The sequence below is a fragment of the Enoplosus armatus genome, chromosome 1, assembly GCF_043641665.1.
Source record: "Enoplosus armatus isolate fEnoArm2 chromosome 1, fEnoArm2.hap1, whole genome shotgun sequence".
In the NCBI taxonomy this organism is placed as follows: Eukaryota; Metazoa; Chordata; class Actinopteri; order Centrarchiformes; family Enoplosidae; genus Enoplosus; species Enoplosus armatus.
Window position 1 is genome coordinate 3,498,165 of NC_092180.1, and position 15,253 is coordinate 3,513,417.

The following is a 15,253-nucleotide window of genomic DNA, read 5'->3' on the forward strand; positions in this document are numbered from 1 at the left end:
AAGTCATGTGCAGCTGTTTGCGCTCCACCTCGACGACCCGTCAGCTCAAATGGAAACGGGACATGTGAGGATGCGATCCTCCAGCATGACGCTGAGGACGAGGAACACAAAGTACAGTACGAACATGGTGAGGCCCAACATTCGGCTCATCTTCCAGCGACAGGCGGCGATGGAGATGATGACGAAGAGGAGCATGAGGAAGAGTAGCACGATGGCGCAGAACAGGCCGTTGGAGCTGACGGTTACCGGCTCGCCGTGGTGTAACAGAGTGTAAATGAGCCACGGGACCGGCAGACTAAAACCAGAGGGGACAGACGGGTGTCAGGTTTACAGAGTGAATGTGGATCACTGCCATTTAGACAGCGGTGGAAAGTAACTACACATTTGTACATTTACTCAACATTTACTACACAGGTTTTTATTCCACTGGACAGCTTTACTTACCTTTCAGATTAAGACTTTACATTAAAAACATATGATAAACTCATAAGATATAACACATTGTTAAAGATTAAACCAGTGGTTCTTTTTACTTGTAATGCAGTATTTATACATTGTTCTACTGATCTAGTCTGAGTACTTTTTCGACCACTGAATTTAGATGAAACAGCAAAGAATATTCTCTGCCCAGTGGGAAACTTTATATTTTGAGAAAAATCAAAAGCTCTTCTGTCTAAATTACTAAATCTTGTTTGACTCTGTGATTGTATCTACTCATCTGCTACTGGTCCTTTTGGTGTTCCTCAGGGTTCGATTTTAGGACCTTTTTAGTTTCTACATGCTCCTGCATGGTGACAGAAATGCCAAAATATAGTTCTTTCCATTTTTTATGCAGATGATACGCCGCTGTATCTGTTGGTTAACCCAAATGTCTCTGCTGGCCTTTGCCTCCCATAATCAGCCTTGTTGACATTAAATGATGGATGTCATAGAACTTTCTGCAGCTAATGAAAAGTAAAGTAAACGTTTCAAAATCTTGATGCCATATTTGATTCCTCATTAGTTTTTGATTTACAGGTAAATAAAGTGGTTCAAGTGATGCTTTCTTTAACTGAGAAATCCTTAAATTCCATTTAGTTTACGGCTAGTAGAGAAAGGGTATTGCAGTCACTCACCCAACAGTGATGTCAAAGATGTTACTGCCCACAGAGCTGGACACGGCCATGTCCCCCAGACCTTTACGGGCCACGATCACACTGGTGATCAGGTCAGGGATGGACGTCCCGGCCGCCAGGATGGTCAGGCCCATGATTTCCTCTGAGATGCCCACAGTCTCGCCCACCTGTAAACAAGAAACCATTAAAACAGGCGTCACGAGTCACTGCTGAATGGGTACAACATGTAGATACATGAAATCAGAAATGTCTTGTCCATATCTTCAGGGTGGCTGTAAACCACATCAGTTGTGGATTGTTTTCTTCTTGGGTTTTGTTTTTGGCCTGGTTGGTCATCTTACCCATTTACGACTTACTGAATGTTAACTCTTAGTCCACATATATAGGAATTTATTTTCTTTTTTTGTTGTTTTACAAAAAGATAATCCAGGAATTTATTGGTGTTTATTTTGAATGTTCATCAATTATGAAATATACACAAATATGGGTGAAAATCAGATTTCAGAAGTTGTCCATAGATAGTGTTGTCGTTACTGTGACCAGCGGAAACTCCAGAGTCCCACAACATGTTTGTTTTTACACTTTGTTTTTTGTACTGATTAAACAAGCACGATATAACATGTTCTGGGACCTTTAGTGGTACTGGTGGGCAGATTGTGTTACTTTTGGACAGAGCCAGGCTAGCTGTTTCCCCCTGTTTCCAGTCTTTACGCTAAGCTAAGCTAACTGGCTGTGGATTCATATTTATCGTACAGACACGAGAGAGGTATCGAGCTCACATTTGGCAAGAAAGCAAATAAGTGAATTTCCCTAAATGTTGAACTTGTCCTTTAAGTGCTGGAGTTGTAGGCGACCAGTTTTTAATATAGATAGATGACATGTTTTGCCATTCGCCTGTAAATAACACTGTAAATGTGAAGAATGGACCAAACTGCCTACAAATCAGAGAAACCCTTTAAATTATTAGATATAAACCTTTGTCATCCAACTGAAATATTGTCTATGAGCTGTACCAAACCCTCGTGTCACAGTGGATGTAAACTCCTGTAAACATGACCGACCTGATGAGCCCACCACACCATCAGGTAGGAGAAAACTCCGATCCACAGGATGGAGCCGATAAACGTCATGGCGAAATACCTCCTGGACGCCTGGAAAATACAAAAGAAGTTCACATCTGGTGTTCAGAGAAACTGCTACAAAACATTAGGACTTATCACATAAACATCTGGAAGATAAATGGATGGTGTTCTTTAGTAAATCATGTTAACATCTGTGTTTCTGTTTCTCCTTCACACACAACTACAGTAATGCACTCAGCCAAACTCAGTCCGTTTTTTGACATATTTCAGCACCTGCTGTACTCAGCGCCACTCAACTGATGATGAAGACATGTCACGTTTCTTCATACGCAGATCCTCTTTGATAATCCACACTTTTATTTCAGCATAATGTGAATTAAACTAAATAGCTAGGTTAATAATAGATTAATAAATAATAAATATCAGAAGTCCCTGGGGTTAGTAATTAAATTAAGTCATCTAGAAGCAGGTCTGTCAACTTGTTCATGAATTCAGAAAAACAGCCTTGTTTTCAGCTTTGTGATGCGATGCATTCTAATTCTAGGTGTTTTTTTTATGTTAAGATGTTGGAGATCCATAAAGGAAAACTTAATCCTTCAATTTATCACAACAATTCAAAATCAAACTATCGAAAATAACTGAAGCTGTCAGACAAACGTAGAGGAGTAAAAAGTGCATTATTTGCCTCTGAGATGTTGTGTTGAGTAGAAGCATAAAGCTGCATAACATGGAAATACCCAAGACAAATGTAGTGAAATGTGTACTTAAGTATAGTACTTGAGTAAATGTACTTCCTGGTCCTCGTACTCACCAGGTTGCGGACGTCAGGCAGCGTGAGCCACAACGGGAACACAATGGGCAGCAGGAACAGATACGTGGCCTGCTTGCGTCTGGTGTCAGGCCACTCTAAAGACAACGGTTCATTCTCCTCCTCTTCTTCCTCATTTTCCCCTTCCTCCTTGTTTCCATCGCCATCTTCTTCACTCTCACCGGAGTCACCGCTATCCTCGTCGCCGCTGTCGTCCTCGGCGCTGCCCTCCGAGCCCTCCGAGCCCTCCGATCCCCCCGCTGCCGCCTGCAGGAGAGAGCAGACCGGTGAAAGAGACTGTTTTTTACTGACTTTACATTTCAAGATCAGATCAGATCAGATAAGATAATCCTTGATTGATTGAAGCACAGGTGTTGCAGCAGCACAAGTACAGAAAAAAAAAGTACAGAATAAATAATATATATTAAATAAAATTAAGAATACAAATACTTAAACTAATTGTAAGGTATTGTTTCAAGTGAAGTGACATAGCGGTGTGATTAGTTACAGCAAAGTACACGTCAGAGTAATATGATACCATCTACTATAATAGCAATGTATATTAAATAATGATACTTAGTGTTATAATAATAGTAATAATATAATATAATATAATTCCAGTATAGTATTGTATAATATATATTACAGTCTAAATATAATAAAACATAATAAATATATGTATATAATCACTCCGACTGCAGTAGCAGCAGTTTGCTAACCTGAATAATGAATAATGGACGATAAGCTAATATCAGAGCACGACAGCACACGTGGAACTAATAACGTTAATGACGGCTCATTTCCAGAAATTATCAATCTGCAGCGATAATTTTATTAGTTAGGTCTTTAACATCAAATTACGCCTGGTGTCAAGTCACACTGGTGAATCCTCTTCGGGGTAGTGAGTGCACTTTAGTCTGAACGTCTCGCGTCACTCGATTTCAGCCTTCGTCGACTCGTGAACATGCGTGTAAATCACGTGTTAATGAGTCGACTCGCTGACGCCTCCTACTGACGTCACAGATGTAAATGTAGCGGCAGTGTGTTTTCTGTGATCCAAACTGACGAGAGCTGTTTGGTTAGAGGCCGAATGTTCCCTGTTAAGAAGCTTAATAACAGTTAATAGTTTCCAGCAGAATTATGAAGCTGCTAATTCAAGTCAACATTAAGCTGCCTTCACGTGTTCATCAGTTTCCCAGTTGTGAAGTTGTAATTAAGAAGCTAAACATGGAGTGTGTCAGGAGGATGTTGTTGTTTATGTTTTGCAACACAAGACCGGGAAAAGAAAAGCACGTGTAGTTAGAAATAGCACGTATGTTGAGAGTAATTTAGACATCATGGCGACTACACTTGGAGGAGGATCACAGTAAATAACAGCTCCTGTTATCAGGCGAAGGCAGAGAGGGTTAAATCTCCTCTGCGTACCTTTGACTCGTCTGGCTGGTCCGCCGCCTTCTCACTCGTCTCTTCTGTCTTTTGAGGCTGTGAGGTGGACGGCTCGGCTGCAGCGCCCCCTGGTGGTGCAGCAGCAGCAGCGGCGGCGGCGGCCTGCTCAGTGTTCGGCTTGTGATCACCATCTGGAGAAATGAAGAAGAACACACAGAATGAGATACAGATAGAGATACTCAGAGGACTCGAACACTTTAAACAAGTCGGTGTAGATGATCCAGTTAATGAGTGAAACTGCTCACACACACATTTTATAATCTCATAATCACATAAATCTAAAACAGGAAGTGTTTTGTTTTGTTTAATTTCACACTTTGATGCAAAACAAATCAGACTTTTAATGTTGAGCTTAAAAACGTATTATGCTGTGTGCGACCGTATGAAGTGCCAGTGGGAGTGATTTGAGTGTTTGCAGATAAACATGGAGGAAAAGGGATTCACACACACACACACACACGGTCCCATCTGCATGTTCATCTTGGGGCTGATTGATTCGGGCTCGTCGAGGCCTCTCCAGCCTCCCTGCAGCCCCACTTTGCTCTGCACCTCAGACTCTGAAGCACCTCATTACTGCACGCTGTGACGCACAAACACGCCGACTGAGAGGCTGCGCTGATTGTGGAGAACGACCTCCTTCAACCCGCTAAACCGTCTCTGAAGATCGATACACAAACCAACCTTTTACGCCGCGCTGCACCTCCAGCACAGAAACTAAAACTACCACCGAACACTCACTACAACATTAAGAAGGAACAGAACTAATGAACACGTGGTGTCTCTCTTCATCTGACCTTTCTGAAGATTCTTAAAATGGCCAGAAAATCAATACACATTCAATTTCTGTGTGTTCGGCACGCAGGCGGGAAACTGCTTCGTCTAAAAATTAAGCTTCCAACAACTCCTAAAAACATACAAAAAGAAATTAAAATTAAACTATTTATGTGCTAAATATTAGCATGTTAGCATAGAAACTACACACATTAACTAATGAGCTAATGTTCGCCTTCAGGTGAGGCTGTTTAAGTACAACTTCCATTAATTGAAGTTAAAATAAAATATTAAAAATAAATAAAATGGATAAACTGATGTGGAATTAATTTGCAAGGGTTAAGAAGAATAGCAAAAGTAATGTTATGAGAATTAGATCTGATTTATTAAATTTCAACAGAGCTAGGCTAGCAGTTTCCACTCGCTCCCAGTCTTTGTGCTAAGCTAGCTAATACACCTGAAGCTGATCTTCTTATCTGACCGCGGGGCTTTTATCAAAATGTCAGATTGAACCTTTGACTCACGACTCACCTTCAGATCTGCGCTGACGGGACTTTTCGAGCGGGACGTTCAGAGGCTTTACTTTGTTCTTTGCTGCAATTAAGAGAATCATCGCTCAAACAACAAGAGTCCTTTAACATCAGTCCAGATGAACTAAACTAACCAAGACAACACGACTTTGACTTTATACTCACACACTGGCCATTAGATAACGTGTCTATGTTCCTCCTCAGAGGAGAGTCTATAAAATGGCGGACTAGATCGTAGCAGTGGGACAGAGCGGGACCTCTATGTTTCAGATCTCCTCATGTCCTTGACTTTAACGTTCCTGTGTGTGGAATAAAAGTATCGTGATCTTTACAAACAAACTTCAGAAAGGTTTGTGTCAAAACTTGTTCTTTGCTTTTTATTAACAAACATGGACGGAGAACGTGTGCGTTCCCTTTATTTTAGATCGTGATAATTAATACGACAAACAAAACGCAGGGTGAACTATCTGTGTGAATCCTTGTTAACAACCACGTCCTCATGGAAGCTTTTTCCTTATGATGCACAAACCGAGACTCTGTGAGAATCACGTGGTCGTTACGTTTCCAAACAGCCAGTGTGTGGAAAAAGGTCCTCACAACAACACAGAAACAACTGGATGCAAACACACGGACACACAAATATCCAATAAAGACAAAGAACCATCTCATTTACACATAACCAGACCAGACTGAACAACAACAACAACAACAACAGACACATAAACGTCTTACCTTTCCTCTGTACTGACCCCTCCCCTCTGACATCACCATTAAAGGATGTCTCTGATTGGCAGAGACACACATCAGACTAAATACCAAATCGATAACTCTTCACACGCAACTAGGTATAAATATATGAAATGAGAATTTGCAAGAATGCAAAACGCGAACTACAATCACAAGAAGACACACGACAGGAAACAACGGCGAGGCCGCCCCTCTTACCTCTCCTGGCTTTCCTCGAGCCGGGGGTTTTCAGGGCCCCTCTAAGGGCTGCCTCTAGGATGGAAACCCACAGCAGTGGTTTTTACTTGTTATTTAAGATCTATGTTTCTGCATCTGTCAAAGCCTTTCAACAAACACTGGAGAATCCACCTGGACGGAGTTCAGCTCCGGCTAACCAGTTATTTTAAACTACAGACGAAACAGTTGCGGCTCGAGAAAGAACCCCCCCCCCGTTTTATTGTAACAGACCGACTTCAAAAGCTGATATTTATTTATTCAGACGCATGTCAAACATATCTGGACATGATGCAACTTTGTTTGACCAGTTATCTACGGGAATAAACAACGACAAAGTAATGTGCATCACTGACAGCTGTTCTTTAACAATGTTTAAGTATTTCAGGAGGAGGAGGAGGAGGAGGAGGAGGAGTTTTACTGTGAAGCCCAAAATGAAGAAGGAGCTTAAAGAAATGTACGAATGGCTCCTTCCTATCTAAACTGTCAAAGCTCAGTTGAGTCTGCTTTATAATAAGTCATCCATTTATAGGGTTTATAATCTGTATTCAATGTTATACAGGTCAAATTATTAATGGTTAATAAATCATCTGCTAATGCTTCACAGATCAGTCTTTAGCCATTAATAACAACAACTTTCAGTTTGTCAGGCTGTGAAATAAAGGCTCAATGAAGAAAGTGAGTAATAATTATAGATGAACTTGTTAATAAAGGCTTCTTACATTAATTCAAGTCTACAACAGTAATTATTAATAAGTTGTTAAATGAACGCTGTAGCTGAACAGAAAACTGGTTCAGGTATCAGGAGGCTAAATCTCCTCAGGTCCCCGTTTAAGATGCTGACAGTTCACAGTAATGACACACAATCCAGCTGCATGAAGCCGGTCTCAGCTCCGGTCCCTCTGCTAGACCAGCTCCACGGAGATAAAGAGCTTGGTCTGCTAGCACGCTGGCTCTGATCCAGCTTTTATTAGCCTGTATTGAAAAGCTGATTAAGGCTCAGCGGTGGCCGAGCGCTGTGAGAGCGAGGGACAACGGCCCGGTGAGCTCGAGGACGGGCTGAAGGTCGCCGCGGTTCATCACGCAACCCCGACTGACAGGACGGGACAGGACAGGACGGGACAGGACAGGGCGGAGCTGAGCCACTGGGACTGTTAGTCGACTAACAGAAAATTTATCGATTAGTCGTTTCATTAACTTCTCACAACTCACAGGCTCCAGCTTCTCAGATGTCCCTAATTAGATTAAATGATATTAAGCAGAATAATTGATAATGAAAATAATTATTAGTTGCCACCGCATCCGACCATTTATTTTGCCTCCATATTCTCAACAGTCACACTTTATCATGTCGAGGAGATTTTATTGCATCATTAAAGACCTTCAGACAAACTGTATTTGGTTGTTTATAAAGTGGCCATGAGATCAGAAAATATACTTCACAGCTTCTTAGAAAACAGACTTTTAAAAAAAAAAAAAAAGGTTTTGCATCTTCTTAAATGTCATATTTTTCTTTAATGTTGAACTTTGCGCCTCAAAGCTGCTGCAGATTAATGAAAAGCTACGAAAACGTTTTCTCTCCCAAATCACACTGAGAAAAAGTTGCCTCCTTCAGATCTACGCACAGATAACATGTGTTGGTTTGTCTCCTCATTTTAAATAGCTTTTATAAAACACACCTCTCCCACCAGGCTGCAGATCCCAACCATCGTTGGTCCTGGTTCTTACCTTCTCCCAGAGGGTCCAGCGTGTGGATCATCAGCTGGAAGATGGTGCTCCTCAGCGAGGTGTTGTGGAGGGACGCCGAGCTGCCGCCTCGCTGCAGGACGGGACGCACCTGCAGGCCGGCAGACAGGTGGTCGCAAATCAAACTGCAGAAGTAACTTTCAGGCAACGTTAAGCTGAACAAGTGCAAACCTTTGAAGGCCAACAGCAACAGCAGTATTTTCAGGTGTTAATACCTCATTTTCAGCTAATAATACATCGAAAATGACGTGCTAAAAGCTAAAAAGAATTTAAACAATTTGCAATCTGCAATTAAACTATTGCCCAGTTGACTGTTGTCTGAGCTCCATCCCCAAACAGTGAATGTCAGCTAGCATAGCAACAGTAACTAAGGGCCTTTTCACACCTGAAAGTTTTTGTGACATTGTTTACAATTTGATCCGGTTAGTTTCACTAAAGAGTCGTCATCACCTTCGCTATAATGATAATTATTAATAACTCGGTCTCCTCCTCGCCCCGTCTGCCACCACAGCTCATTTCATTTTGTTGTTTTTCCATTTTTCCAGTTCTGGCGATGTCCTGCCAGAACTTCCTGTAATCGGCCCGAAGGTCCGAACCGTCCATGAAATGTATTCACACTAGAAACTTAAATTAAATTAAATTAGTTTAACACCTGTAATTTTGGTTCTGATCAAACTGAAAATAACTTCTAACAGATTGTTTTTCTGAAGCTGCAGCAAAGAGGAAGCTCGTACCCTGAGTCTGGCTTTGTCCTCTTGTGGATCTGACGGCGGTCTGCTGCGTTGAGGACTGCTCGGAGGCGGTTCAGATTTATCTTCGGCTTTTGGTGCAGCAGCGGCGGCAGGAGGAGGAGGAGGAGGAGCAGAGGGTGGAGGTGCTGGTGGAGCTTCACTCTCCTGCGAAGTCAGTGACAACTTGATCAGTTAGCAGCTCGTCAGTAATTCAGTTTCCATGCATACGTGTACGAGCGTGTGAATGCTTGTGTGTGTCTTCGTTTGACTGATCTGATCTAAAGCTCAGTCTAAACCAAGGACGTAGCTGCTGATGTGTGCGTCAGTGTTCCTGGGTAGACCGGACAACAAGGACTACACAGTAATCTACGAGTATTTATGAGTTTCTCACCATCAGCAAAAGAGCACATCATGAAGCTTAAGCCTTAAAGTGGATCCTGCTTCGTTACCTCATCCTCACACCTTCATTATTTCTGCTGACGCGGAGCTCACATGGTGCATGTTGTTAAATTAACTTGTGTTCCATCAAATTACCTGGCATAGATGGACTGCACACACTGCATAAGGAGGGCTGGGAAAAGGGGGGGTTAATCAGGACCCCTGGGCCCTCAGCAGGTTAATCCGGCTGTGGCTGTAAGAAGATCTGGGTCTCACTCAGTCACTTTAGACTCGGACTGTTGATTTGGTTTCTTTCGCGCACACGAGCACAAACACTGAGGCTCGTGCAAGAACACTTTCACATTCTTCTCCTTAACATATCTTACTTTTTCCAAGTCAGATTCACCTGCACAAACCTGATGAACCTGAACACCTGATGAACCCGAACACCTGATGAACCCGAACACCTGATGAACCCGAACACCTGATGAACCCGAACACCTGATGAACCTGAACACCTGTTCATTAGTTGGAAAATTTTCCTGTGCATGAGTCGTACGACAGGTTGGGAGGAAATTGGCTGATGCGACAAGTTGTCTCAACTCACTCGTACGAGCCACTTCAGAACGAATCTGTTCACGAGAGCTTCCTGCATCCTGTGTGTGTTATTCAACAGGTGTCTGCAGGGTGTTTTCTCTGAACACTTTAAAGGGAATACAATTCGATATAAACGGATTAACGTGGATGAAAACGCACATATTGGAATTCCTGGAAGAGGATCTTTTGAAATCCAGTGATTCTGGACCCATTAATGTGGCGGCATGCCTCATTACACTCAGCGTTATGACTGAAGGAGCACATACTGACTGCAGACGTGCTTCAGGCTAATTGGAGAATGTCCTGGTGATACTTGAAATACTGAAACACAGTTCTGCATTTTAATCACAGGCTCAGTCATTTACTGCAGAGAGCCGTTTAGTCTGCAGGCGTTCTGCAGAAAATTAGCCTTTTAAAAAACACACGACTCCTTTGTTTTAATCTAAATGAAATGACGTCTCTGGATCCTGGTGTTTCGGGGGGTTGTGGCATCACTTCATCATCGCCGTGGCACGCTGTCTGTGACACCTGGAGTCCTCTCTGTTCAACATCATCAAAGGGTTTTACACAAATACAGGCTGTCACCTGCACAGACCCACAAATCACCGTCCCTCTTTCACTGTTTCTGAGCAGGCAGCAGTCCCAGCAGTGAGGAGATGAAAGGTTAGGAAATATATACTGTGTATGGATGGAAGTGGACGTGTGATTTGTCTGTATCCCTCGTCGCTGGCGGCTGCACGACAACAACACAGTTTAAAATCAACTCATTTTAGAGGATGAGGCCGTTGTTATTCTGTCTCTTTCCTAACGTCAACAAACCTCCCAAAAAGACCAAAACCAGCAGCGTGGAGGTCGGAGGAAATAGTGCATTTGTTGGGGACTATTTTCAGCGGCGGATGAATCCACATTTGTTGTTGTAGTGAGTATTTGGGGCAGCAGGACGGCGTATGTGGGATCGAGTAATGAAAGGTGTGTCTCATTGACCCACGTATTAGTTGGATCAATTTTCTGTTGGTTTTGGTCTTTTTATGGGATTTGATGACGAAAAGAACAATATAGAAAATAACCAGCCGTACTCTTAAAACTGGAGCTGTTCAATAATTCAAAAATATCCTTTATCGACATGTATTGTTGTATTTTGATGATTGTACTGTGTTATCATTCCACAAAATTCTGTTGTCCAATTTGCATTTAGGAATTAATAATTAGTCATTTAGATTTTGTTTTAGATGTAGAAGAAGTTTTTTTTCCTGGCGTATCGAAGAACAACTTCAATCAAATTAACAATTACAAAAGTTGGCAGTGACTTAATATATATCGTATTATAAATTGATCAATCGAAAAATATTGTTTGTGATATTGATGTAAAGTGGGTATTACTAGAAAACCTGCAAATATTCACATTTAAAAACCTGGAGCCAGTGATTTGTCTACCAATTACCAATTAAAAAAAAAAAACTGCCACCGTGAAATCTACACTATTATCTCTGGAAACCTTTCAGATTTGATTTGATGTAAATCAGCGAAGGAGCCAAATTGTGGCTTCAGTTTACTGTGACGTCTGTATTTAACCGTTCACAACCTCTGATGATACTGTTGTGCATTGCATCCTTTCCTGAACGCCTCTCTTTGAGCTACTTTTTCAAATGGACGGCGACGCCCACTGACCTTCTCCGGCTCCTCTGCCGTCCACACCTTCACGATGCTCATGTGCTTGTTGAGCTGGGTCTTGACCGCCTGCTCGATCTGACTGTTGAACTTCATGAAGCTCACGTAGCTGATGTAGCCCGTCACCAGCAACATGCTCTCCCACCACCGGATCATGTTGTCCAGGAAGAAGACGATGAGCATGATGAGGTCCAGGATGTAGAAGGTCACGTCTCTGAAGAGGGGCCACCAGGTCAGGTGCAGCATCTCCCGGGAGAAGATGGCGCACATGCCGATCACAAACAGGATGTTGAAGACAGCCGAGCCCACGATGGTGCCGATGCCCACGTTGCTGTGGGAGATGAAGACACCGATCAGGGAGGTGAAGAGCTCGGGGGCAGAGCCGCCGGCCGCCATGAAGGTGGCCCCGGCCACGTCGTCAGAGATCTCCAGCTTGTTGGTGATGACCTCCAGCCCGGGAACAAAGAACTCATCGCAGACGATGGCCAGCGCGACAAACATGTAGATCATGCCTATGACGTGCAGGACCACCCAGCCCTGCCGTCGCTGCTCCACTGAGAAGATGTCTTCTGGGTAATCGCCCTTCCTGTGAGGGGGCTGGGGGGTGGGATGAGGGGTAGCCGTGGTGGTTGGTGGCGGTGGAGTTGGAGGAGGTTTGGGAGGTTGAGGATCTACATAGACGCACTGTTCGATGTCCGTGCTGTTGACGACGATCACCAGAGGAGGTTTGGTGCTCTCAGGTGAGACGACCTCCTCCTCCGTCTCGTTGGACGCCATCAACTCCCGAACGTTGACCTCCACGACATCGTCGTCACCCCCATGTGCTCCGAGAGCGTCATCCGTCTGGGCGGAGGCTCTTGGCTGCGACAGCCTGGCCTTCAGAGTCAGCGTGTAGACGAAACACAGCAGCACACCTGAGATGAAGAAGAGGACGCGGCCGCGCCTGAGTCTCCTCCTCGGAGGCGAGTGCACGTTCATTGCCCTCGTGGTCTCGACTCCAAACAGGAAGTTATGTCAGATGCATTGCTATTCCTTGATAGTTCCAGCACCGTTGCGTGGCGAGAAGACGCCACTGACAGGGAAGAGACACACACACGTACACACAGTGTGTTTCATCTTTTACAGCGGGCAGCTTCAACCTGTGGGAGGACTGAAAACAGGAAACACACTCAGCTGAAAATCACATCATCATCAACATGTGTGTAATCTCCTCTCTGCTTGCATAGCTGCAGAGGCAGATCTACTGAAGAGTGTGTGTGTGTGTGTGTGTGTTGGGGGGTGATGGAGGATGCAGACAGCCACCTGTTACTATGGCTACATAATCACACAGGCTTCGGCCTCTCACAAACAGGAGTCCATTAAAGGCACGTTGAACATGTTGAATCGGGAAGAAAAAGCGGAGTTGCGTCAAAATAAAACTATTTCATTGCCTCTGATTAGTCGCAGCGTGAGCGCGCGCACGGAAACAAACGTGATGAAATGCGCGCGTGCAGTAAACGAGCATTAATGAAACATTAATTAAATCGCAGCATTAAGATCTCCGTGTTGGGAAAAGCACCAAACCTCAGACTTAAAGGGCGCGTTGAGGTTTAAAGGTGGAGTAACTGAAGCCGGCGCGGATTATAAAACAAGGTCGACGCGAAGCGTTAATCTATATTCCTTCAGCATCCTAAAATAATCACGAAGAGACAACTAAATGCAGAAAGCGGCTGCGTGCGGTGACCGGTGGTGCGGGTCTTACCTGTGCCGCCGGCTGCTCGACCCCTCTCCGCCGCGGACCGTCCCTCCAGCTGTGCGTAACGGACGCAGAGATGCTGACTCCGGGTTTCGGGGAGCTACAAGGGCGCACCGCATGTCAGGGCTTGAACGAGGCTCAGCATAATGCTGCTAAGAGGATTAGGAGCCAAACACCTCTCACCTTCCCTTTCACACATAACGCTGTATCAATACACCAACATTCAACCTGTTGGACGCTGCGGTTTGAGGTGAAACCCCGCAGGCGGCTCTGAGCGCGCAGCCCGCTGGATGTAGAATAATTAGATGTCCAGAGGCTGACAGGAGGAGCCGGGTCGGCATTTCGGGTGTGGTCGAGTGTCGCCTCATTTTAGGAGTGTGAGGGACTGATTTCATGTCCCTGAACAGAGAGCGAAACGTGTCAACACATGTGGGAAACGGGCTTTTGTTTTTGTTTAGCGACAGTATTTTAACGCACACCTGGTTTATCGTCACACGACAAGACTTAGTGTAAAACCTATTTTCCCAAACTGCGGCTGAATATTTTTTTAAATGTGATGTGACAGTTTAGTCTCTTGGTTCATAGTTAGTGAACAGAGTTTAGTTAAGTTAAGTTCACGGACCGCATTTACAGAAGATCTAAAAATAAGAAACTCACGATATCACAGGTGCCTCCCACATATTGAACATATTAAACATATTGAACAGCGGACCTGCTCACCCACAAGGGGGCTTTCTGGTTGATTAGATCTCTGCTGAGAGATGTGAGAAAAACACGAACACCGACATATATTAGTGTTGGTGACATTAACTTAAAGTCACTAAACGTCATCTTTCACACGCTGAAACAGGTTGTGATGGATTGAATCACTCCTGCTGTTCAGACCTCTGCAGAGATCCACTCGCACTCAGAGGTGGGACGTCACCAAGTACATTTACTTATGTACAGTTCCAGGTACTTAGTATTTTGATGGTATTTCTACTCCGCTACACTTCAGAGGGAAACACTACATTCATTTGACAGCTTTAGTTTAGTTAATTGGCAACTATTTGGAAGAAAACGACTTCCTGCTTTCTTTAAATTGCTTCCTTTTAATAATTGTTAATAAAGTTGAGGCTGCTGGTCGGACACGTTGTGAAGGCGTCGCTTTGGACTCTGTGTCATTGTGAATGTTTACAAACCAATCAATCAATCAATCGATTAATGGAGGAATGAACCAGCAGATCTCTGCAGGAAGGTCTCTAGTTTAAGAGTGTAACAGTCACAGGGGACATTTTCCTGCATTGAATACTTCTACATTTAATACTTTAAGTACATTTTCCTGATTATACTTACTTAACATTTTCAATGCAGGACCTTTACTTGTAACGGAGTATTTTACAGTGTGGTATTAGTACTTTTACGCCAACCATACCAACTATCATTCACTCTTGCTTAGCTTACAATCAGTAATATCTATTGAAGCGTCCTGCTGGCCGAGTGGCCCCTAGTTTGATCCTGGCCAGAGACCTCACCCCCTCCAACCCCCATGTTTCCTGTCTGCATATAATGAACTTTAAAATCATTTTTGACGTCACAACATGAACTGGGATCCGAGAAAAAACAGCCCACCTCCGAAATAGGAACTCTGTTTGTTTATTTTCAGGAAAATCATAATTGAGACTTACATTAGTCTATTAATCGAGC

At 43.6% G+C, this 15,253-nt stretch overlaps 1 protein-coding gene across 1 annotated transcript; it reads right to left on the reverse strand.

Annotated features, from left to right (window-relative positions):
- Window positions 1-45: 45 nt before the first annotated feature.
- On the reverse strand, window positions 46-12,810 carry LOC139307827 (sodium/potassium/calcium exchanger 1-like). Its single transcript, XM_070931191.1, has 11 exons — window positions 11,833-12,810; window positions 9,193-9,354; window positions 8,441-8,549; window positions 6,698-6,751; window positions 6,485-6,535; window positions 5,754-5,816; window positions 4,431-4,582; window positions 3,009-3,272; window positions 2,177-2,266; window positions 1,116-1,282; window positions 46-295 (listed from the first exon to the last, which is right to left on the reverse strand). The coding sequence occupies exons 1-11, from the start codon at window positions 12,808-12,810 to the stop codon at window positions 46-48; spliced, it is 2,340 nt and encodes a 779-aa protein (XP_070787292.1).
- Between the last annotated feature and the right edge of the window lie 2,443 nt (window positions 12,811-15,253).